Source organism: Cupressus sempervirens, chromosome 10 (assembly GCF_028749045.1).
Source record: "Cupressus sempervirens isolate cs-2001-9-10 chromosome 10, ASM2874904v1, whole genome shotgun sequence".
Classification (NCBI taxonomy): Eukaryota; Viridiplantae; Streptophyta; class Pinopsida; order Cupressales; family Cupressaceae; genus Cupressus; species Cupressus sempervirens.
The window spans coordinates 715,341,887-715,368,495 of NC_143127.1; the positions used below are offsets into that span (position 1 = coordinate 715,341,887).

General features: G+C 33.1%; 1 protein-coding gene across 1 annotated transcript in view; it reads right to left on the minus strand.

Annotated features, from left to right (window-relative positions):
- Positions 1-9,999: 9,999 nt before the first annotated feature.
- LOC149535827 (putative transferase At1g60990, chloroplastic) overlaps positions 10,000-26,609 on the minus strand; it is a 299,942-nt gene continuing 283,332 nt past the window's right edge. Inside the window, exons 10-12 of the mRNA XM_089803727.1 lie at positions 11,241-11,324; positions 10,963-11,090; positions 10,000-10,570 (exon numbers count right to left, since the gene is read on the minus strand). Coding sequence (XP_089659853.1) covers positions 10,370-10,570; positions 10,963-11,090; positions 11,241-11,324 — 413 coding nt within the window. The 3' untranslated portion in view covers positions 10,000-10,369. The remainder of the gene's footprint in view (positions 10,571-10,962; positions 11,091-11,240; positions 11,325-26,609) is intronic.

Genomic DNA, 26,609 nt, shown 5'->3' on the forward strand with positions numbered 1-26,609 from the left:
GCTTTTAATTTGTCTTTCACTTGCTCTTCTAGCTCGACTTAGTCAATGATCAATGATATTCAATGAATTGTTTTAGTTGGTGTTACCATTTCTATGTTGCTAACTGCATTTGGTAGGAATTTTTAAATGGAATCATACAATTGTAGACACTACTATTATAATAATTGAGTTACATAACCAACGATCGGTTGTGATTGATAAATGTAAAGGAGAAAGATTCCCCCCTTTTCCTTTTGCTAAAATGGGAAAAGTATGAGCAAAAAGAGTTACGATTTGCATGAAAGATTAAAGTCGTGGAGACATGTGTCTTTATGTTACAATCTTGGCTGATGGGCTTGCAATATTGGAAGAAAATGAAAGGCCTTAATAGTAAAAAAATTATGGGAGGTTGATAGACTTTTCATGAATTAAATTTTCACCCATACTATTTTATAAACAATACTCATACTATTCATGTACACTTTACATATTATTTTGTCTATATATATATATATATATATATATATATATATATATATATATATATATATATATATATATATATATATATATATATATATATATATATATATTAAAAATATAAGTGTGTGTGTGTGTATATATAATACATACAAAATACTATAGGTATTTACTTATATAATAATACATCTGACATCAAATAATACAAAACATCTGAATTCCAATTCAAAGGTAATAATTTTATTTCATTCATTATTTATGTAAGCATATTTATATCTTTTTTAATTAGATGACCTAGTCAACTTAGAGTAGCAACTTGGTTATTCAGTCTACCCTGGTTTGTTTTTCCCTAACCAAGGTAGTTTAGACAAATACCTAATAGAGTCGATGGTAGGTTGGTGTTTGTGCTCTAATCCCTCTCTGTCAATGCTCCCACCCCCCAATTGTCACACACCTATGAAGAAAATAAAATCATACAATTGCAGACACTACTATGAATTATAAATATAAGGGAGAAAGATTCCCCCCCTTTCCTTCGGCTAACATGGGAAAAGTATGAGCACAAAGGAGCTACAATTTGCATGAAAGAATACAGTAGTGGAGACATGTCTTTATGTTACAATCTTGGGCAATGGGCTTACAACATTGGAAGAAAATGAAAGGCCTTAATAGTAAAAGATTCATGGGAGGTTGATGGACTTTTCTTAAGTTAAATTTTCACCCATACTATTATATAAACAATACTCATACTATTCATGTAAACTTTATGTATTATTTTGTCTACATGTGTTGTGTGTACATACATACAAATATACAAAATACTATGGGTATTTATTTATATAATAATACAACCGACATCAGATAATGCAGAACATCCAAATTCCAATTTAAAGGTAATAATTTTATTTCATTCACTATTTATATAAATATATTTATATCTTTTTAAATTAGATGACCTAGTCAGCTCAGAGTAACAACTTGGTATTATTCAATATGCCCTAGTTTGCTTTTCCCTAAACATGGTAGTTTAGACAAATACCTAACAGACTCGGTGATAGGTTGGTGTTCATGCCCTAATCCCTTCCTATCAATGCTTCCCCTCCAATTGTCACACACATATGAAGAAAATAATGTAGTGAAAGTACATTTCCAATAAATTCCAATCCAATAATTTAATCATAACAAATAACCAAATTAACCAACCATTTCCAAACATGAAATCTCAATGACTATAAGTTATATTCAAGATGTCTTAATATATATATATATATATATATAACACTTCATTTGTGCATGTAGGTGAAATGTGTGTTGGAGATTATGAGTTGCACATGTGTTTCATTCTTATTCTCAAAAGCATCCATGAAAAGACTTTGAGCTTTCATGAGTTTCTTAGTTACATAAAATGTTGATACGTTGAAGATTGTTCTTATGTATAATCTTTTATATATCAAAATTATTGCTCCAACACATACTTTCTAAGGGAATTATACTATTGTTATAAGATTGTATTGCAATAGTAATATATATTCTAAAATAAGAGAATAGGATGAATGTCTCACCCTAATTTACCTTAGTGTAAATAGTAGTTACGTTTTTTGTGCCCAAAATTACTCTACCTTTCCCCTCCACAAACTTTCTACCCTAAAATACTTTAATAAGAGATAAGAGATACAACCTTATGATATATAATTAGAGAATCTAAAACATATTCTTTATCTTTATCTTTCGTTTATCTATTTATTTCTCATGAATATACAAATTTATTATAATCATACACACACTTACACATATACATATACAATAATTCTCATTTTCTAAATGTATTAAATCTTTCAACTATATCACCTAATTATATACTCTATATAATCTTAATTATTATTAGGTGGTGATAAAGCTCTTGGGATCAATGGCTTTCTAGCATAGTTTTTTTGAAAGACATGGGACATTGTGGGGGAGGAGTTATGGGAGGTGATTGCGGAATCCCAGGCGGGTGGCTTTATCTTTAAAGACTTCAACATTACCTTCCTTGCTTTAATTTCCAAGAAATTAATTAGGAAATCCTTTGATGATTTTGGGCCAATAGCCTTATGCAACATTTTTATAACGTTATTACCGAAGTAATTGCAAATAGACTCAAAATGGTGCTAAGCTTTATTATTTCAGTAAAACAAGGTGGGTTTTCCCTAGATAGATCAATTTTTGAAGGTATCATAGGTTCCATGAATTTGCAAGGTCTAATAGGAGGATGATTAAACTCAATATTAGAAAAGCTCATGACAATGTTAATAGGAGGTTTGTGCTTAAGGTTTTGGAGAGGTTTGACATTGCTCTTGAATGTATTAAATGGGTGGGTGGTTGTATAAACAACCCTAGACGATCTATCTTGATCAATGCAAGTCCTTAGTGTTTTTTTTAAACTACAACTGGGATAAGGCAAGGTGATCCTCTCCCCCTTATTCATTATTCTTGTAGAAGTGCTAAGTAGAACAATCTCCCATTCAAGGGATAGAGGGATGCAAAAAGGTGTGAAGGTTGCAAAAGGAATTGAGCCTTTATCTCATTTATAGTTTGTTGATGATACATATTTGATAGGAGAAGCAACTCTTAGAGAGGCCAAGAGCATCAAGTCAACTTTGGATAGATATAGTGAAGCCTCGGGACAACACATAAACTGGCCAAAATCTGAGGTTATCTTTTTTAACATTGATCAAGCTATTCAAAGACGAAACTACAAAATTCTTGATATGAAGATTGGTAAATTACTCAAGAAGTAATTGGGAATCTCCTTGTTTGAAGGTTCTTATAGGAACCATCTTTGGAAAGATTTGGTGGACAACTGTGTGAAAAGATTAGAAGGTTGGAAAAGCAGGTGGCTTACTTATGCTAGAAGGATTCTTATGCTTCAATCTGTGATCTCGGCAATTCCAATCTACTCTATAAGTTGTCTTAAAAGTCCAATTAAAGTGTTGAGATGCCTAGAGAAAAGAATGAAGGAATTTCTCTTGACTGAAATCAAGGTAAGGATAAAATACCCTTGATTGCATGGAAAACATTTGCAAACCAAAAAGGTGTGGAGGTGTTGGTTTGAGGGATTGGCAAATCATGAATAAAGCTTTAGGGTCAAAGCTAGTATGAGGAATCTACAATAACCCCAATATGTTATGGGTTAGAGTTCTAAAGCCTAATTATCTTGATTCCAATGATAATGCACAAATCTTCATTGTTTAGGACTCACCTAAAGGCTCTTTAGTATGGAACTTTATCCTTGAATGTAGGGGGTGATTTTAAATCACCTAACATGGCAAGTTGGGGACGAAAGGTCTGTCTCCTTTGAGAATAATTCATGAAACAGTGTCCTTGCCCTAAAAAATAATTAGGAGCTTTGGGATTTAAAGCCCTTCTTTATGATAGGTGGTGTGACTAACTAGGGGATTATTTGGAGTTGAAAGAAACTAGTTCGGGTTTGCAATGGAATTGGAAAATCTTGGAAAATATAGGGTGAACATAGCATCAATTAACAATTATGTAGACTTTCTTGAATAATAGGGAGGTGCAAGTAACTGGGATGTGAGATAGACTTTTGGTGTGTATCTAAAAGTGGTCAATACTCTATTAAGTTGGGCTATCATATTTTATCTAATGATGTTAACCTTGAAGAATGACCTACTACATTATGTTGGGGTAGAGATTGTTTACCAAAGGCAGGTTCCTTTACTTGGCTAGCTACACATGGGAGAATTTTAACAATGGAGAGAAGGAAGAGGTATGATTTTATAAGCCCTACTAGGTGTGTGCTTTGTGAGGAAGCCCAAGAAGATGTTGATCATTTACTAGTCCAATGTAAATTCTCACAAAAATGTTGGGAAATGATAAAAGGAAAGCTTACTTGGAGAAAACCTTTGCAAAATACAATCTTACAAGTTTTCAAAAGCTGGTCAATAGCTCAAAGGAAGCTTGTTCTATCTAAGATTTGGGTAACTTTTCCTTTTGTTGTTGTATGGGAAATTCAAAAAGAGAGAAATTAGAGACTTTCATGATGTGAAGGAGTCGATGGTTAGGATTCAAAATAGGATTGACTCCTCCATTGAAGAAGTTATGAGTGTGGCCACAACACATATAGAACCTTCTTCTTTTTTATTAGACTATAGGAATCGGGTGCAACACGACCCCCCCTATAAATTGCAGTGCGCCGGGTAAACTTTTTAACGTGATCAGCATCGCTGGCATGACACACCCACTAGTACCATGGGGACGGGGGAGACTAGAACCTGTGACCAACCCCCTGCAACAGGGAAGATTTAGCCAACCGAGCTAGGGCCCCCGCCCCAACACATATAGAACCTTCAATTGCCTTCACTGATATAGATAAAAATGTTCATTTTACATGGCTAGGAATAAAGATTAGATTTAAATGTTATGGTAGGGCATCGAAACTTGGGACCTACTCAACTGAAAGATGTTAAGTGGAAGAACCCAGAGGAAGGTTGATGTAAATATAATTTTGATGGTGCAACATGAGATAACCTAGGACTATTAGGGATTGGTGTGATTGCAATGCATTGGAAAGGAAATATAATGGCCTTTTCTACCGAAAGGATAAAGGATGGGATTAACAATATGGAAAATGCAAAGACTGCTTTATTAGCAGTGAAATTAGGAAGGGCATTGAATATTGGTAAGTTCCACCTAGAAGGTGATTCAAAAACAATTATCAATGCAATTCAAATAGGTAGAATTTGTGCTCAGCATCTACAAGGATTAATTAATACTACAAGGGAGGAATTGGAACTCTTTGGGAAATTTAAAATCAATCATATTAGATGAGAAGGGAAAAAGGAAGTAGATGCCTTGTCTAACTAGGCTTTAGCTTTAGAAGGCTTAAATGGAATAAAATTGAGGAACTACGAGCGACCTCTTTTTAAAAATTTAAAAGGGGTGAAATAAATGTTGTAAGGGAGCAAAGTATTTTTTTTTTAGGACAATATTAAAGTTTAATCTGATGAAGGAAGAGGATGAGATGATGTAAGAAGAGTAATCATTACTAATAGTGGTTGTAGAGAGTATGTTTTGTTTTCAAAGAATGAGCATATCTATGAGCTAGATTTATTTTGATTGGGATGTAAGATGAAATGATAGTTGAATGGTGTGAGACTTGAGAAGGTGAAATTTGCAAATAGGAAAGCATAACTTAAACGGTGAAATTTTTAGACTGGAAAGAATAGGTTGAGGGAGTTTAGTGTGAGTTGTAGAAATGGAAGCTACTATTTCTGTCAATACAAAGAAGTAACATAAAGGATTTAAAGGCCCACTAAAGGAGCATCTGTATGGGCTTTTGATAATCAAAATGGAAGCAATAATCAAGGCAGTGATGAGAGTAATTGGGCTTCAATTCCAAGAAAGGAAACGAAAATGGTAGGTTAATTTAGATAGTATATCAATGTTAGTTTCATGGGACTTAGAAATTGGAGAGTGCATAGTGGAGGTGAAAAGGGTGATTAAAGCCCTATTTGGAGAAGATGTGCTCCTTCGATCAAATTCAATCTTGGAATGGGCAGTGTCTAGTATTTTATAGTGTTTTGACGATGGGGAAGATGCGAGACTTTATGGCTTAATCCCCTTTTTAAGGTTGGTGGGGGTAGAGTGGACAAGATTGAATAAAGAAGGAAGATAGTTGAGCATTGGGAAGAAGTGAAGAGGGAGATTGCTCGACATGAGTAGAGACCTATGGGTGCTCGAAGGGTTTTTGCCTTAACAATGCCAAGGAGGGTGTGTAAGATTTTTGGAAGGCACTGATGAATGCTAGGCTAAGATGAAATGTTATAATGTGGACTCCAATTTTGGCTGATTTTTTTGATAGTTTTTGTTAAAAGGCTCAAGGAACACGACAAGTTGTAGCATTGGGATTAATATGCAGGGAAGGCCATGACTGGAAATGGGATGGTTAGTGGAGAATGGAAAACATATTTTTTGAATGACAGTGAAAGGAAGGGAAACTCAATGAAACAAGGGATTGACAATGAAAGAGGGAACTCTACTGCAGGATCAACAATAGATATGGCGACTCTAGGCTCAAGCTTAATAGACATAATGTAAACAAAAAGTATAGTGTAAGGTCTAAATGTGTCCAAATAATGGATAGTTGGAATCCTTGTTAGATGTTTTGGTTTAATGGTTTAAAATATAGTGCTAGAATTCAAGGAATGCAAACTGATATATATGACTATAATAATGGCAGATAGAATCACCACTCATTTCAAAGATGTATAAAGAGTTGAGATAGTAGGGTAGTTGTGATGCCCTCGATTAAAATAAATAAATTATTAAAACCTTTGTTTATGGGCCCATTGATTTAGTATATCTCGGACCCATTTTTAAAAATTATTTCCATACGTGTTTGTTGTGACACTTAGTTTTCCCCTCCAATGGGTTATATATGTTTGTTAGATTAGTCATTGTAGGTATGCAATTTGGATTATTTCTTTGTATTGTGATTCTAGTTGGAGTTCTTAGTAAAAGACCTTCCCTACTTAGCTCACGCGATTTTGGTGGGATTCAACCCCCACCCTATTTTGTTTTGTATTACTTTCTCAAATATGGAAAATCGAAGCACCATCATTATTTGCAATTATAGTCTTATTGATGATCTTCGCACACTCAATACACTATTCATTTTAGTAATTCAAAGGTCTTCTTCATTGTTGAATCAAGGTTGTTGTTGGTACATCCTATTGATTGTCTTTGTAATATTCTTCCATGCATTAATAAAATTCCATATGCATCATGATTCAACAAACACCCATACCTATCACATGAATCTAAACTCGTTGAGAACTCATCTACTCACCATATGGCATATCCAGCAACACTATACGATCATTGCACCCCATAGACCCTTACATCATAACCCACATCGTACGACCCTCAATCATTGCACCCCATACACCCTTACATCATAACCCACATCGTACGACCGTCACAAACACCACCTTCGCCACCATATGGATACTAACTACCACCATATGAACCTACCCTAAATACCACCGTACAGCTAAAGATTATCTCCATACATCGCTCCTAGACCGAACATCATCTAGTTCCACACTCAGATACTCTATCTTGCTATACGACCTCCCTTTTTAGCTAACATTTGTGGATGGAATAAGTAATAATAAGAGTATACTTTACTTTGAAATGAAATATTACATGAGGATGAGCTAAAATCTTATGTGGATGTAATGTTTGTTATCTTTACTTTAACAAAATAATTACTGGTACTAATCATTTTTTTAATTATTATTATTTACCTTATATATATATATAGTATTAACTACCTTAATGCAATATATATTTTGTATAAAAATATTTATTATAATATTATTATGTCTTCTTCCATTATTATTCCTCCCATGAAGAGTATCCAAATATATATTCTTCTTCTATTTCTTCCTTTAGAAGGATTTCAATCTTTATTAAATATCAATGAGATTTAATGGTTTCATTTAATTGGGAAGAGACACATCCTTTTGACAAAAACTAATTAATCTTTCTTTATATGTCCCTCTCTCTTAATATATGTGTTTTTCTTCTTTTTCTCTCCCTTCCAAATGAAAATTTGTTCTCTTTTTTATCTCATATTTGAAGGAGTTACATCTTTTCATTTCATGCCTTTTGACCATTCATCAAAGTTATTCATATATTAACTTGATTCTTTATATATATATATATATATATATATATAAAATTCAAATATCATTATTTACTTGGCTTAATTTTATTCTCCTAAATTTTAATTTAGATTTTATTTATATATTATTATTATTATTTTAGAAAGGGGACGTATTTTTAACAATTTTGTCTCTTGTAATTTATTTAGTTATTTAGTTATTTTAGTATTTTTTATTAAATTTATTGTCAAGAAAGGGACATCACACAGGTCAAGATAAAGGGTCTTAGTTGGTAGAGCCAACCAATTCCCACTCCAAACACATGGCCATTTGGTTGCTAGAATAGGAATAGAAAATTTGGAAAACATTTTCTATTTTCCGTTTGGTTCGTCAATTAGAATAGGGAATCAGAATACATATTCCCATTTTGCCTCTAAAATGAGCTTATACTCATTCCAAAAAATAGTTGTTGGAATAGCCATTTCTATTCCCAATATGCATTCCTATACTTAAGTTTTTCCTAGTTGCAATAAATTTATTCTTATTATATTAGTCGATCAATGAATGTAATCCATTTCCAGAATAGATAAAAAGGGAGATATTTGTGCAATGTTGTGAAGATAGTTTGATATCATGTTTTGTAGCATGTTTGCCAAGTATTTGATAAAATGTCATGTTGAACATTAACCAATTTGAATGACATTCCATAGTTGTATGCAAGTCTACCTCATTGAATTTTTTTTTTTGTGTGAAACCTACTTTATTATTTTGCATGCAAAGTGCTTGTCAAAATGTCAAACATCCAAAATTGAAATAATCAAGCATTTGTCAAAGTTAGAATCACAAGAGTTCTTCAGATAACCAATAAAAACTTCCTATCTAAGGTCAAACTAGAACATAATCATTTCTCATTGTTAGTCAATTTTGACAACAAATATGTAGTCTTGAAGGCTTTAGAACAACTTTAATACCTGATCCTTCACTTGAATATCTATTGTTCATTACAAACAAGTATTACTGAAATAAGGAGATTTTTATAGTATAAGGAATTATGATGTTCTTCATATCTACATATCAACACAATTAAATAAAAGACACACAACTTGGAATATCTATTACTCATTAGTCATCAAAACCTTAAAAACTGAATCTTTCAAGAAGGCTATCAAATTTACTGCAATAGTTTTACTCAAAAATCCCAACTCTTGTCATCATACTAGTAGATGTCCTTTCTTCAAGTTCTGGATTTAACTCCTGAATATGTGATTCAAACCAAGGCGGCATTCAACTATCAATGAAGCTTTCTGGGATAGCATGACAAAAATATAAATAAAAGAACGAAAGAATTATATTGACTATTTCCTCGGATTTTGGCTCACAGACCTTTGGTTTTAGACAAATCTGTCAAATAAATCAGAAAAGAAGTGAAATACAAAACATGGAGACTGGAATGTCTACCTAAACATGGGACGCATGGGCTTGGCTAAAATAGGATGAGCTGCAAAAGACTCACTTGTAAATTTCACCATGCATGCATTTTTTTGGGTACTTTGAAGTATCGTGACTCATAAATATTTGATATAGACAAGCTATTTATGAGGACTTATGTACATACGCTTCTCTCACAAGAGAAGCCAGAACTGTTATTAGAATGCAACTGAAAAGAATTGTCAAAGTTCTTCAAACATACTGATCAGCATCAAGCAATCACTATATATTCTCTCTAAATGTTTTTTAAAAAGCATTTATATCAACCTTAAGAGTGTCAGTTCTCCACATAAGATTAAAGCATACCTAGCAATAAAGGCCCTTATGCAAAAATAAAATACCATGAAGCTGGTAAACCATTTCACAAAAGTAGAAAGGAGTTAAATATTCTGAATATTGAAATCATGATTATAGAGTACCCTAAAATGATTGATGGAATTCAATTTTTTATACTCATCAAATTACTGTCCAATATGTGATACCTGTTTCACTTTACACAATTAGCCATGTGACTGAAGACATATACTCATGACATATACAGTAGCACCACAATTAATGGGGCAGAAGACCAAATTGATTACAAGATTATCATTCTTTATTAGTATAAACCTAATCCTTGCAAACCATAGGCAATATACAAGAGATTAGGAGATTTCCTTGCAGACACATTTTATCACTTTCAAATAACTAATATACAAAGTAGAAAATACTTAACCCTAATGCTAGGTGAGATGATGAATAGTGAGGTATAGGTTTCAGTTTACTCCATTTAATGTTTTAGCCAATTCCTTTTGATTTGGAAGTGAGTGAGATATGAAAGGAACATCTGCCAATACTCCCCTCACATCTTCAATCTCTACTTCTTGTCCTGGGAAACCAAATTTTCTCTTCACATAACCGAGACCAACATGTTTAAGACCATCACTTCCAAGCGCATAGCTTGTGAGCTTTCCAACCTGTTCATAATAAATATTAGTGAACAAAACTATGTTGATTAGAGCCAACATGTATGGAAATAAAATAAGTTATAGTAATGTTCAGAGAGCAATAAAAAATCCAAGAAAGTCCCAAAGAAATGCCAGGATTATGTCAGAAAGTAAACTATAAGACCTAATCCCTTGCTGCTACAGTTACGGAGATGCTAGTAGGATTATTACAAGGCACCCAACGTAATTGATGAATATGCATTTTTCTCTCCTCCATCTATACCTATAGAAATATCTATGATTAAGGATTGTCCTCGTTGGCATCACCTGAGTAACTTACAGCAAGAAAAACATGCTATGCTTGTTTTAATATCAAATAAAATTTGCAATCAGACTAAATGTATTGTCAAACATCAGTCTACCTTTGTGCCATTCACTGTGATAATGCTCCCCAAAGTTGCGGGACCATCTAAATGAATACCCCACAAGTTCTGCTTGACACCATCATATGTGATAAGCCTTGCAATTGTCTCTTGCCCAATATAACACCCTGGAAAGAAATTTCAAATTTTCAGACAGAAAAAATTCAATACCTTTCCTCTAAATATTTTATAAAGCAAGTGATGATTGACTTAAAATTTCACTTTATTATTTCGAGTCTAATGTGCTAAATGATCACAAGTTGAATGTTGTAAAATACCTTTTGTCAAAGAAATGGTCTTCCATAAACCAGCTTCAAGTGCATTGAATTCATCTGTAAGCTCTTTACCAGCAGCGGGTCTCCCTAAATAACATTAAATAACAATTTTTTAATTACAATTCTCAATATAGAATTATATTAAGAGTAATATATACATTCAAACAGAAATAGAATAAGAAGAGTTTGAAAGAGAGTGAGCTAGGAGGCTTAGGAAATGAAAGAGAAAAGCAGAGACTAACATATGTGTTAAAGTATCAGACTTTTGATTATACAGAATAACTGTTCTAGATAAGAATATAATATTGTACAGAAACTGGTATGAATAATTTTCTGCAATAATATTCTGCAAGTCGATAAAGGATATTCCCTGCTCTGTAAATACTGAAGACTATTTTAAATTCTGTGTTCGTTGATCTACAAAACAGAGATGCACGGGATAATTATATGCGGGCATTCTTTTATTTGGGAGTCACGACTGATAGCCGTGACTCATACAAGAGTCACGTCTATCAGGCGTGACTTATTGTTAACGGCAGGAATGAAGTTAAAGTCAACTATCGTTGATTTAACATGCCGATACTAATTATAATATAGACGCCCGATCATATAACGACTTCAGATTATTAATCTTGATGGAATGCTCTATCGATGTGAATAGATTTATAATCATAACTCATGTCTTATTTGTATATTTAGAATAACAATACATATATATATATATCAAATATCTCATATAAAATAACATAAATATGATTATAAGAGTTATATGTAACTCTTCAACTAATTTATACATTAACAATATGAATAAATGTGTAAAGATTGATAGGATTACAAAATTTAAAATTTAATTCTTGTTACAGCTTAAACAATATATATAGATTCAAAAACAAATACAATAAGGGTTGGAAAGAGAGTATATGGGAGACTTTGGAAATGAAAGTAAAAAGGGGAGACCAACATATGAATACATGCATAAAGATTGATATATAATTTTTATGTATCTGTTACAGAAAAGAAGAGACTGACATACAAATACATGTGTATAGATTGATTTATTATCTTTTTAATGTATCTATATATAAAGAGTTTCACAAAGAATAGCTAAAGTAAAAGGAATCTTACTACAGAGTCAGCAATGGATTATAAGAGAAAAGATAGCATACTTATCTATGACTGTGATAAGGAATTCCAATTCAAGAGCATATCTAGAATTTATAATATTGAGATAAGTGATGCATTATACTTATTGGTGATTAAGACTAGCTTGCAATCTTATGTTAGTGTGGATGCAAGAGTGAAAAAAAGGAAACCAAAACAGAACAGGTGGAAAAATCACAAGGAGCGGATGTAATTGTACTTAAGCAGTATGACTCAAATATAAAGGTATTGTATTGCTCAAGTGCAGAGGCTCATATTTCAGGACACTTTAAGGAGTAGCTATAATTCTACTAGGGAAAATTATTCTCCATTGGCCAATGCCACTTTTTTTTAGTAGTCATTGTTGTGATGTCTCTCGTATGATTCCATCTAGATATATCTATAATGGTAGGGTGTGTATTGGCTTTTATACTCATCAATATGATTAGTTCAGTCAATCTCATCCATTCTGACCAAATCTCTAATTACATTGACTTGCACTAACTCTCATAAAGCTCCCTAATACAGGAAAAATCTATGTGTCCTAGAGTCGAAGAAACACATTTGTATTTGAATCCCACAGGGATTCAAGTGATTTCATGGAACTTGATGACCATAATATCTTGAAATGTCAAGTGCTTCACATATCAAACTAGACATGTCAAGCTATAGCTTATGGTAGCTTGATAATATCAAGAGCCAAATGTAACATCAAAACAATGCTATAGAGTATAAGCCCTTGACAAAATAAGGGGAGAGAATCAGCAAACCAAAAGGACAAGATTTTTTGAAAAAGTGGGGATTTAAATAAGAAAAAGAAAGATTTCATAAGAATGTACAAAACAGAAAAGGGAGCAAAAACTTGACTTTGAAATTTAGAGACATTTCCATGGCATATAGATTTAGAGTGCAAACAAAAGTGAGAGCATAATCAATGAATTGTAGAATATAGATTTTTGCTGTCTATATGTATATTGTTAGTTACAACATTGCACAAAACATACTTCATAGTGCAATAAATAATAACTAGATGTTAACAATTTATACATTTTCAATTCTGGCTACTACAAACAAAGCAACACTAGAAGGTTGTAGGTCCTACTAATGAAGCTCATCTACTAGAGCTTCACCTAATATCTTCCATGGGATTTCATTAAGATATCAAAAACCTCAAGTTGAAGAAGGTGATTATTATTTGCAATTCACTTAGACTCTGGATCAATTTCATCGAAGATCAATTGTCTCTTCATCATTAGCAATACTTGATTTTGTTCATGAAAATTAGTCTTGACAATTGAAAGTTAAAAATGTGATGAGTACAGTTATAACTATAATTGCAAGCATATTAAAAGTCTAACCTTGAACTGTATTCAACTTTAGGTGGAGGTTGTGACTAGCAAACACCAACTCATTCATTTATTGTTGTACTTGCGTTGTAGTTGCATTGCTTGGAAATATCATTCCAATATTTCAGATTGTACTCCGAATTCATAAAGTCGTCTTGTGAAGACAAATTTGTGCATACTGATATAATGTGAGAATACAAATCTCAAATTAGCTCATTGTTCTGTGGTGATTGCATTAGATATATTCAATTAAGTTTGAGCTGTATTTTGCGATTTATCTGCACTATTCCATAGCTCCAGTGACTACCAGGTGTTGATGGGTGAATTTGTGAAGTCTTCTGGTGAAGAAAAATTTGTGCATACTAACATAATGTGAGAATGCAAGTCTCAAATTAACTCATTTTGTGTGGTGATTGCAGTGGATATATTCAGTTAAGTTTGAGTTGTATTTTGTGATTTATCTGCAATTCCATAGCTTCAATAAACATCAGGTGTCAAAGGGTGTTGAGTGTCAATAAGTGTCAAGTGCGGGAGGATGAGTATCGAAGAGCATTGAGTGCTGAAAAATGTCAAGTGCCAAAGGTTGAATGTTGGAGGGTGCTAAGTGTTGAAGAGTGTTAAAGGTTGAAAATTGTAATGTCCAAAATTTTGTGAGCATCAACTTTCAGAGGATTAGCCTATTTTCTGACTCTTATAGGCTAATAGAGTTGTTCAGAGTGTCCAGTTGGCAGAGCCAGAGTCCAATTCTTACTCCAATGGTCAAGGTTTTTCAGGATTTCTCTTTGTTTGAGTCAGATTGGCACACTTAATATTTATAGTAAGTTTCCATTTTGGGAAAGTCGGGATTACTATTTTGAGAAGGGAATATAAACAGTTGGTAGTAGCATGGATTTGAGGGGGCATGCACAAAACATCCAGTTTGGGACATATATTTATAATAAGTCAATTTATGGCAGTGCTATTTTCGATAGGGCACCTTCACATCTGGGTCAAGCGGTGGGCACCTAGATTTGGAGCAACTCCTTCAAAGAATTTAATGAGCTATTAAAGTCATTAATTAAATCCCATTTAACTAATGATTAAATATAAAGTTTATATTATAAGGTGTGCTCAAGCTCATTAAATACTTATTTAATTATAAAGTGACTTGGTGGTTATATTTGGAGGGGAATATAATAAATTATTATAATTCAAATATGGCCACAAAAACAAATATCTTTCATATGCCTAAGTTATGTTTTAAGTTATGCAAAATGTATCTTGGAAACTACGAGTTAATTTGCATTGAAAGTTATAAATTCATTCAAAGCATTGATTGAATTATTTTATTGCGCATTTGATATTTGTAAAATCTGTGATTGAATTGTGCCGAGGATTTGAGTAATTGAAAGCTAGAAGAATTGGCAATTCTTCTAAGTAATTTGCACTTTGAACTGGTTGATCTCTACTACTGAATTGTGCCAGCAATAATCTTAGATAGTTACAAGTCAGGAGCGTGTTAATTAAATGAAGATAGCAGTTGTATGGAGGGCTGCATTAGGAAATAAGGGCTGCCGCTGCATTAATTGGAGTGGTGACATTATTGTTTCTTCCTCATTTTATCCCAAAGGCCTGTGATTTGTTCTTAGAGGCTGCAATTGGTTGCATTGGGAAGTGTTAGACTATAGGGAGGCACGTTTTGGTTGCTTGATGCCTTAATTCAAAGTTTGTGATTACTAGAAGCAATCAGTGATTAATTTCTCAAGGTTGTGATCAAATCTGGGATATTTTAAATGCAAGCAATATCATACAGTTTTCTTATATATTGTTTTCAAATAAATTCTTCATGCATGATATTGCTTTTGTATATTCTATTGGTGAAGAATTGAGGAAAGCTATTAGTGAATCAAATGTGTAAGTACATTGTGGTAATTTACAAATTGAATTTCAAGCATTGTATTTCTATTTGATAAATTGTCCAAAATACCAAAAAGGTATAAATTCTGGAATAAGCATAGTAGATACAAAAGTTTGCAAAAACAAAACAATATAGTGATAGTGACTTTGAGGTAGAACCACCAAGGTTCTTACAGTGGAATTAAAGCTTTCATACAAAGTGTTTGAAAAAATGTCAAACATCTAGAAAGTGGAGCAATTCAGTGGGTTGGTGAAGTTAGAACATGCAAAGATTCTTACAAGTATCAAGGTGCAAGGTGTCGAAGGTGGAGTGCAGTGTATGGAGTGGTGTGCAGCGTGTGGTGTGTGGTGTGGGAAGTGCAATTGTGTGGTATGCAAAGTGTAGCTTGTGTGGCATGCGGTGTGTGGAATGCAGCTACGCAATGTGCAATTTGACTATGCAATGTGTGGTGTGTAGAGTGTAGTGTGCAGACATGCAACGGAAGTGCGTTGAATGCTACGGTGAAAGTGTTCTCATGTCCCTATTTTGAGATAGAATATTAATAATAATTAAATAATATAATAATATTAACTAAATAATGATAACAAAATCACATATTAAAATATAAAATATAAGAAATAATAAAAATGAAGAGATAAATAAAATTAAATACAAGAAACAATATTGTAAAAAGTATGTTACCTTTCTAAATAGAATTTTAAAAATAAATGATAATAAACTTGAAAATAAGTAAATAATATAATATAATATAAATTAACTAAATTTGATGAAAGGTCAAGAGATCTTTAATAAAGAGTTGTGACTCCTTCAAAATAAGATATAAAAGGGAGGAGAGTTTATTTAAAAGAGGAGGAAAGGAAGAAGAGGATAAGATAGGAGTTAAAGAAGGATTAATGGAAGTGGAAAGGAATGGGAAAAAATAAGAAAGATTTTTTTTCAAGAGGTTGCAATGATGAAAAGATGTGACTCTTCGAGAGGGTTGTAATTATGAAAGGTTGTCCCTATTTGAAAAGATTGTATAATGAAGAGTTGTGACTTTTTGAAAGGATTGTGATTATGAAGGGTTGTGACTTTTCATAAGGACAAATGACAAATAAAACAAAATTTATAAATCACCGTTGAATAAGAAAAAAGGAGAATCTTATCAAAAGGAGAAAATAGAATAAGATAAGAAAAGAGATATAATGCATACCTCTTGGCATATATTTAATGTGAGAAGCAAGGCACCACTAAAATGTGGTAAAAGTATGTGTATAAGGTATGTTATATTTTCAAATTTTTCTTTACATTATTATATGATATGCCAATAAATACACGATTGGCTATATAAACATACATGTATATGGAGATTTACAAAAATGATATTAATGTTTTGATATTTTTAATATTAAAAATTTAGATTAATCTAGAAGAATGATATTTAAAGATTTGATAATGTGTTCATTAAATATAAAAAGTTAATTCATGTGCTATAAGAGACCAATATAATTTGCTTATGGGGAAAGTAATTCATCAAGCTCTCATAGTGCTAGTGTAGGGAGGATTGTGAGCATCTTTATATGAATGGCTAAGTGTCACTGTTGGGATTGTGATTGTCTCTATATTAAGGGCTAAGCTGGGATTAATGAAATCTAATAGTGCTAGAGCTTAGTATAACCTCTGTATAAATGGCTAGATGAGAGTGATTTCTATAATGCCAGTATGTAAGATTGGTATAATCTCCATGTGGCTGACACACCTAAGATTAATATAATCTCTATAATGTTGGTACGTGAGATAATTAATCTCCATCTGATCAACATGACTAAGATTGATATAATCTCAATGTGCTAGCACACTTTGATGAGTCAACATATGCATATGTATAAGCCTTGGATAGTAGATGTCCCTTCTAACAAGAAAGCTTAGGGGTGCACTCCAGACAAGACAGTGCAATAACTAAGGGTTAGGAAAGATGATCTGAAGACATCCTTAAGGTTTGGGGTTAGAATTGGGGTGGCATTTTCACCTAGAATATTATAGTTAAGCTTGTTATTGTTTAGTTCAAACATTTCTTTTGCATGTATTACTTGCCCCAAGCTAAGTCTAGTAGCAAGGACATTACAAGTTTTTTGAATGGTTATATGGAAGTGTGCTAACTGGTATGGTGGAAGTGTGTGGTCTAGTACAATAGAAGTGTTTTGCACGAGTGAGGTGTGTTGTGGATACATTACAAAATAACAATTTCTGAAAAGATCTACTTCAGCACTTGACTATTCCAAAGCAGATATGGGAATGTTTATCCATGGATTTCATCATGGGAGGCATAGATTTTGATTTTGTGATACTTGAACAATAGACCGAGTTTTGACATTTCTTTGCTATCTCTTTGGAATATAACACATCGTAGGTCACAAAGCTATTTTCAAGGAGGTGTTCCAACTCCATGGAATTCTAATAAACAAATTTAGTTATAGGAATGCCACATTTCTAGAGCTATTTAGGTTAGCTGGCATCAAGTTAATCCCTTGCAGCATTGATGGTTGGATTGTAAATAAATGGATTGAAAGATATTTGCAAAACTATGTTGTGGGTTAGAAAAATTCTTAAGACTGGGTGGTTGTATCTAGGAGAGCATTGATATTATAACACCAATCACATGTCAATTGGAATGATTCCTTTCATAGTCTTGTATGAAAATGTTGCTTCGTCATTCTTGGATTTGTGTTTTGGTGGTAGTAGGGCTCCCAAAGCCATGAATTGGATATAAGGGAATCATGATATCTTCAAGACCATTGCGATAATTTACCAAGTGCTCAAAACTAGCAACAACACATAGGGTTGAGCATATTTTGATGTGGGAGACCTGGATCTCTTATGTTTGCAACCATATAAACTATCTTCTATGAAGAAAAGTAGTGCACAAGAAAATAACACCTCATTTTTGTGGCCCACTACAAGATAGTTTGAAGAGTGAGAGAAGTGGCATATGAGCTTAAGCTGCAGGAGAATAGTAGGATTAATAATGTATTTTATGTAGTATGCCTTTAGAAGGCACTAAAAAAGTAGATTACTTGTTTGGCATATCTACCACCTTTGGATGAGGAAGGCAAATTGGTTTTACTAGCCAATGAGATTCTCAATGTCATGGAAAGATGACTGATGAGCATAATAATAAGGGAGGATCTTATCAAGTGGAGAGATTGCTCAAGGATGATGCCACTTGGGAGGGAGAACAAACTCTTTAGCATCCTAATTGAAATATCCCAACCGGCTCCAAGGCTGAGAACTGAGGGTTTGTTTGCAATTTGTTACATCCCAATTTTTGACCCAATCTAAAATATTCATATAGCCATTGAGGTTTCACGTGAAGCCAATTGACAGTTAAAATTTGTTCTAATCATGTGAAATGGTAAGATGGTTAATCATTATAATTTCATATGAAGATGACATGTTAGTTAACCATTATGATGATACTTTAAAACTATTTCAAATAGTTGGTTATTTATCATAAATGCATGAGAATTGAAAAGGTGGTTAACCATTATGATCATTTATGAATAATAACTTGTTATGGTAATATGATTTAATTGTGGAGAATTTCCTTATAGGGAGCACATCAAAGGGGTGGAAGCATTGTCAGACGAGAATCAGGCACAAGGGCATCACCATTACTAGGCAAAATGGGTATGAATCTTGAATCACATGGTTGAGGACCTAGCGACTGCATAATAGGATACAATCATTTGACACACATGAGCTATTGGATAAACATTAAAACATTAAACTTTTTAACGTAATTAAAGTACATACCTTTAATGGTTTATGGTTGACTTTCTCATCACTTCAATTTAATACATATTTATGTACGTGCACATAGATATAAAAATAAGGTGACACCATAATATTAACTTATACAAGATTATATCTATTAAATTATGTATATTTAAATGTGTACACCATGAGAAGATAAGGAGATAAAATAATCTTCCAGGTGAAACACATATTTAGATATACATACCTTAGTAGGTACAACCTTGGATAAACATTAAATATGATGCCAACATAATAAAATATTTATATGTGCAAGTAAATATGTGTATATAACTTTATAAATTATCCTTTTGATTACGTAACCTTCAACTTCTCTTTTATTTTTCTTCCTCATATAAGGCAAGAATGTACACTTGGCATTTTTATCAGTGATTCAAGAAGGTGATTCTTCTTTTCTTATAACCGATCATAAAGTCACGACTTCTTGGAAGTCTTTATTATTTCGAATGCCTCTTTTATTTATACAAGTCGAGAGAGCCAAAGACACATATTCACTACACGTTATACCTCTACTCTCCTACGTTTTTCCTATTTTTGTTCTACTACAAAAGATTAAGGACAAGTCATATTCATTGTACCTTGAGCTCTACGTTTTGGATTGCTCACATCAAGAGGAGTCAGCTGCATAGAGTCTAGCCAAGCTTACGTTTTCCAAACAAGGTTATGTGATCAACCTTTCCAAACATAAATTGTTATATGTAATTGCATTCGAATTTACAGTAGTAAGAAATGTGTCCATGAATTCCATACATTAATATAGCATTGCAATATCAATTAGATATTCGATGAATCCATTCTTCCCATATTGAGTCAAGATCAAATGTATATGATATGTTCAGACGTCTCTGTTTACTAATAGATTTCAGAATCAAACTATATTCCTTGCAAGTCCATTAAGATCAGTTCTCAGGTCATAAAGACTGTGTAATGATATACTGAAATTATATAATATTCTTTACACCAGCTGAGGTTTAGCAAAAGAGTTGGACTACTCTAGGATTTGAACACCTAGGACTCAACCAATTGGATGGCCAAAAAAGAGGGTGAAGAGGTGAGAGAAATTTTTGCAAGAACAAGTAAAACATAATCAGAATTGATTCAACAAATTTATTATTTTTAAAGAATCATTTAATAGCTCATGCATGTCCAATTCATTCTCTGTTGTCAAGTCGAGCGGTGTGATTAAGTACCAGGATGCTCAGTGGTTGACATGGTGTTCCATGTCTATTCTGGGTAGGGAGGGCCTTTCTAGTTAGAGAAAGTGGGGGGATAAGTTTAAAATCTGTGGTTGAGTGGTTAAGCCCCTGACAATGTTCCCCCTCTCCACAAGATGTCGGGATGTGCATCAAAGATAAGCATTCAAACATTTATTGGTAATAGGTATTTTACTTTTATGATGTTTATTCAAGTAGAAGATAAGATGGATTGAGTTATATCATCGTTTCAGTTATTCCTTTAAATGAAAGCAACTCTTATCATCAATGTAGTTGGCAACTAGTTTGATCGATTGATCTTCCAACTAGACATGGAATATATCTATATGCAAGAGATAGGTTTATCTGATGGTTTGATATTTCAGTCTTCCATTTATTTGACTAATGAATATGAACATATTTTCCTATCTGTATGTTATTGCCCTAATTGATACAGTGGTATGCAATGCCCTAAATGATCTAATGGTAGTTGATGCCCTAATTGATACAGTAGTATGTGATGCCCTAAATGATCCAATGGTAATAGATGATGGCCTAACTAATACAGTGGTATGTGATGCCTTAAATGATCCAATGGTAATTGATGCCCTAATTGATATAGTGGTATTTGATGCCCTAGATGATATATTGGTATTTGTCATTATGAAAAAGTAGAATAGCTATTTGTTCCTTAAGAGGTATTTTATGAACTAAACTGGGTTTTTCAAAAGCATCTCTAAACGGTTTTCGGTTTTGAATTCTACGGTATGTAGATATTAAATTTCTTGGTAAATTCATTTATGGTATCTTCAATTGTTAGTTATGAGATTCCCGTTTAAGTGATTGTAACCATTAATCTCATTCACATGAAGGTAACTGATATAACTGTCTTCCTATGAATATGAAGTAATAACTGTATTTCTTTGATATATTAGTTGTTAGTTAAGATCCAGGAAAAATGGTTGTTACACAATTGTAATATTTGACCAATGTATCATCAATTTTGGGATTTCTCTAATGTTATGATTTTTTGGGAGTTTGATGTTTTTCTATTGATTTTATTAGAATTTTTGATATTGATAATACTAAAATGAATGACTACAATCATAGATAAAAATCTCGGCGATATATCACAAATATCACAATATATTGCAAGAACAATATTATCGCCAAATTTCTCGGCACCGATTAATTCACAATTGTGTGCTGGTATTTTGACCAGAAAACTTGTGATAATCGTGATATGTTCTAAAAAAACATTTTGATAAAGTGGAACTTAAAATTTAGAGTTGTCATTTTTCATTTTGTTGTTTGCATAAAGTGCTATTTTGTTCGCCGAAAGGTAAACATTGTGTCTTTGTTGCCTGCATCGTGTCGTCTTGCTCCATACTATGCCATGTGGAAGGAAAGCATTGTTTGCAAGCAAAGCCTTGCAGTGGAAGGAAGCTTGAATGGAAGCATAGCCTGTCTATGGGTTGTCGTCTGCTTTATAAACAATCCATGGCATAGTACATGCAGGGATAAATCATTGGCATAGATTCATGGATTCCTATCAGAAGGCAATCAATTCACTATTATTATTTATATTGTTCACCACCGATGTCGTGAAGAAATGCAAATATCTATTATATTTCTATGCACTTATAAATTGGCAATAATATTTAGTCTTTTTCTCTAACTCTATTATTTAAAAATAATAATTTAAAACATTTTTATTATTTTTATTTAAATATTAAATTTAAAATACATTATCATATTTTATAATGCGTGTAATATGTATATTTGTGTGCACTGTAACTATCTATAAAATTTAAAATAAATTGTGATTGTAAATATTAGATAAAATTTAAATATAATATTTACATTTATATTTGTATGTAAATACAATATTTTGACATGTGTGTAATCTATTTTTAATTTTATATATATTTACAATTTTGTGTAAAAAATAAAATTTAATAATATATATAGGTAATTTGTAAAATACTAAAAATTAAAATAGATTTTCATTGACGTATTTATACTTAGATCTATATGAGTATTAAAAATTAAATTTATATAATATATGTTGGATATCTATGTATTTAATTTAAAGCTTTGATTAATACATGTTAGATATCTCAAATTGGTATATGTTCTACAAATTTGTTTTGGTGCATATGTGTATTTAAAGAAATTATATATTTTGAAATGTTTGATAAAAGTGCTAATATTTTTGCCGAGTGTTTGGTGATTCCGAAATTTTGACTTTTTTTGGGTCGGCTGAGATGTTGCCGATACCGATTTTTTCAACTATGACTACAATGATGCAGTACTGAAAAGTTGAAAACAAACAATTGCAATCTCTAAACTACAATTCCAGTTGCAAAGATTATAAAGCAAAAACTGAAACAACAGTACATAGAAACCGTACCAGGCCACAAAACAAAGAATTTGTTATTTTAAGATCAAATAATGACGAACAATCAAATAATACTGCTGGTACAGCCAATCCGGCCAGCCCTAGAAGATGATTGAAAAATATGAGAACTGTACTGTGGGGTGCCTGATCTGTTCCAGGCATCAATTCTAGGCTAATTTGGATTGTATTCTAAATCTGGTCTGTCTTGTTCAGCCTTCCACAAGCCTGTATGCCTGGGCTGGGTGCCAAAGGCTGGATAGTTACCTGCGTTTGGATCCTTTGTCACTGGGATGGTGGAAGATAGTGATCTGCACTCTATATGCGCTGGGACTTTTGCTTTCTTCTTCCTTTTATACAACTCTTTGATTCCTGAAAGATCCCAAACCACAGTTGCAATGCCATTTTTTTAAGTTTCTTGTTTTTGATCAGTCTTTGACCAGCATTTTACGAAATTGTCTAATTTTTGGGTCTTTGTTTCTCTGATTCTTTGGATTTAGTTGTATTTTCATTTTTTTTTGAAATTTTTGCCAATATGAATTGCAATAAACAGGCTAATTCAAAACTCTATATCTAAGATCTAACTGAGAATCAACTTAACAAATCTGATCTTCTCATTATCACCAATTTTATACAAGGAATAGGTCTAGGGATTTTGGGAAAGAATTGAATGTTTGACAAATTCTACAACTCCAATTCAGATCTGCCTGCTAAACTGGGAGTTTCTGGCCACAAATTATGACTGACTTGCAATGAATTTAACCTCCCAATATGGTGTATACTGCTGGCTAAGTCTGTACAGCCAACAAGAAGATAGATGGCTTGGCTTAGTCAAGGCGGCTAGCTGCAAACAACAAATAATTTGCCAATAAAATCCTCAGCCACTAATCTGTAGTATCCCACAATAACTCTAATCAAACTCAATTTGAAACTTTGCCTAAATTCCTCCCTGAATCTTGAGGATTGTCCTCCTGGGCCGATGTCAGCCATAGGTGAAGTATGGCCCCTAGGGAGTTGAAATTAACCTGCAAATCCCTTCTAGTCTGCATCTGAGATTTCTAGTCTGCAACTACAATACTCGACCTGCCTGGAATAATCTGAAACAATGCTTATTTCGTCCAACTCAAACCCTTAAAGGATTTTTATGCCTGCCTATGCTACTGTATGCCCTGGAATTCTCCTGCAACTATTGGAAGTGGTCTGCAAAACCCAGAGCTGCAATATATTAAAGATATTTCACTTAACCAGTCTGCTGGAAATATATTCTCCTTTCCAACTTGACATCAGCCTTAGCTTGGGAATGGTACGGCTAAGTGTTGGGTCCCTAGAGAGTGCAAAAGCTGCTGCAAGTACCTCTGATCTACAATTGTGGTAATCAATATTCACTTCTTTCAAACTGATCTTCAATCACACTTCTGAGAAAACTCCAATGAAGACCGTGTGTAGATCTTCCACAACTATGAATTGGGATTTCGTCCAATTCACACTCTCTTTAAGGGTTTTCATCCTCCAAGAGTCTGATGCTGATACTTACTCCAACGTCCAGATTCTAAAAAATGCTGATGAGAAAATATCCTGGAATAATGAAAAAGGGCCTCCAAATCTTTCTTTTATGCTCTCTCAAAATCTTAATTCATTGTTAGAGTTGAATTCCAAAAATTTAATGATTTTTTCCCTTTTTGATTTTCATAAATAAACCTTTTTCAAGTGGTTCAATTACTCATTATTAAAATGGCCCCCCTTTTCAGACAACATTGGGCCTATTAAATGGGGGTACATGATTATTTTAGAAAAAGTAACTTTATAACCTAACATTATAAAGTCATATTATAACATAAATAATAATAATTGACCATTTAATCACTTTATTATTAATTTAGTTAATCATCATTTCGGAAATAAAATAAAAATTCCTAGTTTATTCATAAAATGCTCAAATGAGCTCGAAACTAGAAACTAATGATAGCTACATGCATGTGGATGATGCATGGGCCTCTTATGCCAACTGGTAGTCCTCCCCTGAAATCTAGGGATGCTCCTCAAATGAAGAGAAATGATCCTATCAACCCCAAACTAAGACCTTGTGAATCTATTTTGTTGTATGTACCTCTAGAGCCAAGGCAACTGAATGGGAGTTTCCCCTAAAATACTAGAGTGCCTCCTAAAAAATAGGAAAGGTACTTGAAGCCACCAAAACGATCTCTAAGATCCTCAAATGCCTTGTAGTCCACTCCCAATCGATCCCTAAAAATCAGGGATCCCTCCAACTGCTCAAAACTGCCTAAAAAGCCCTTGCATAGCTCTTTGAGCCCATGTATTTGTTCCCTCCACACTCTACCAATCTCCAAGAACCAAATGATAGGCCAACCTTTTCTCATTCGCCTATCACCAAGGAAGGGTAAAAAATTGGGGACATTACAATTCCCCAATCTAATTTCTCTTTCTTGCTACAAACAACTCTAAACCTGACCGTTAGTGTATTCAATATCCAATAGTGAGATTGACGTCTCAATGATGGTTGCAAGTTTAAATAGAATCAATAGCTATCACTCAGCTGGGATAATGTCTAGCACTCCCACCGCAAGAGTTTTTTTTCTTGATGGAAAAATTGGTTGCAAATCTAGCTCAAACCTCCAACCTCTCAAACTAGGCAATTTCTTGTAAAGTATACCTCTGCTACCATAACAGAATAAAATCCTAAGGACCAAATGGTGGAGCTATCGGTGTACTTAGTTATGACTAAGTTGTCATTGATGTCAAGGTGAAGTAGGAACAACAACCAGTATGAAGCCATGATCGGTGAGGCACATTGAGCATATATGTGCAACTCTTAGTTCACAAGGGTGATCGAAGAAAGGACAAGCCCAACAAAGGCAGCGATAAAGGACAACCACTTGGATGGATTCATGCTAAGTGAGTAAGAATATAAGGGAAGATGACTAGTACGCATGCAAAATGGTGTAACAAATAGTCATGCAAAAGGGTTAGGCCAAATCAGCAAAGAGGAAGCTAATAAAAAGATACCCATGACTACCACATCACTAAGCAGGTAGAAGTGCACTCATCATTGCATTTAATGGTGATGGTGTTGTCACATCGAGGACAGTCGAAAGAATTAAAATTTGAATTCTTTCTAGCAAAGCAAGCCATTGTGGTCACAGAATATCAATCACTTTTGTTTGTACACGTTACATCTAACAAAAATGGCACATAACAGTAACAAGAGGACAAGCTAGGTGTAGACTTGAGAATTCAAATTTTGAATTTGCATATTAGCATTTCGAAGCAAAGTGCATAAAGACTATATAAGAGAACATTACTTTAAGGGAAAAGGTTAGATTGTAGAGTAGATAGCAACAGAGCCATAGAGTTCAGCTAAGTGTAATCTCAAAATGATAAGTGACATTGAGAAGACACAGACAGAGTGTGAAGAACAACATATTGAGGAGAAGCATAGCTAGCAGAGTTGAGGGAGAGAAGAGAAAAAATGTAGACAGGTCCAAGGAGCATCAAAGAGATCTATATTCAAGCTAAGTAGCTATCCAAATTAGATCATTTTCTCTATTGTTTTCTAATCACTACAAC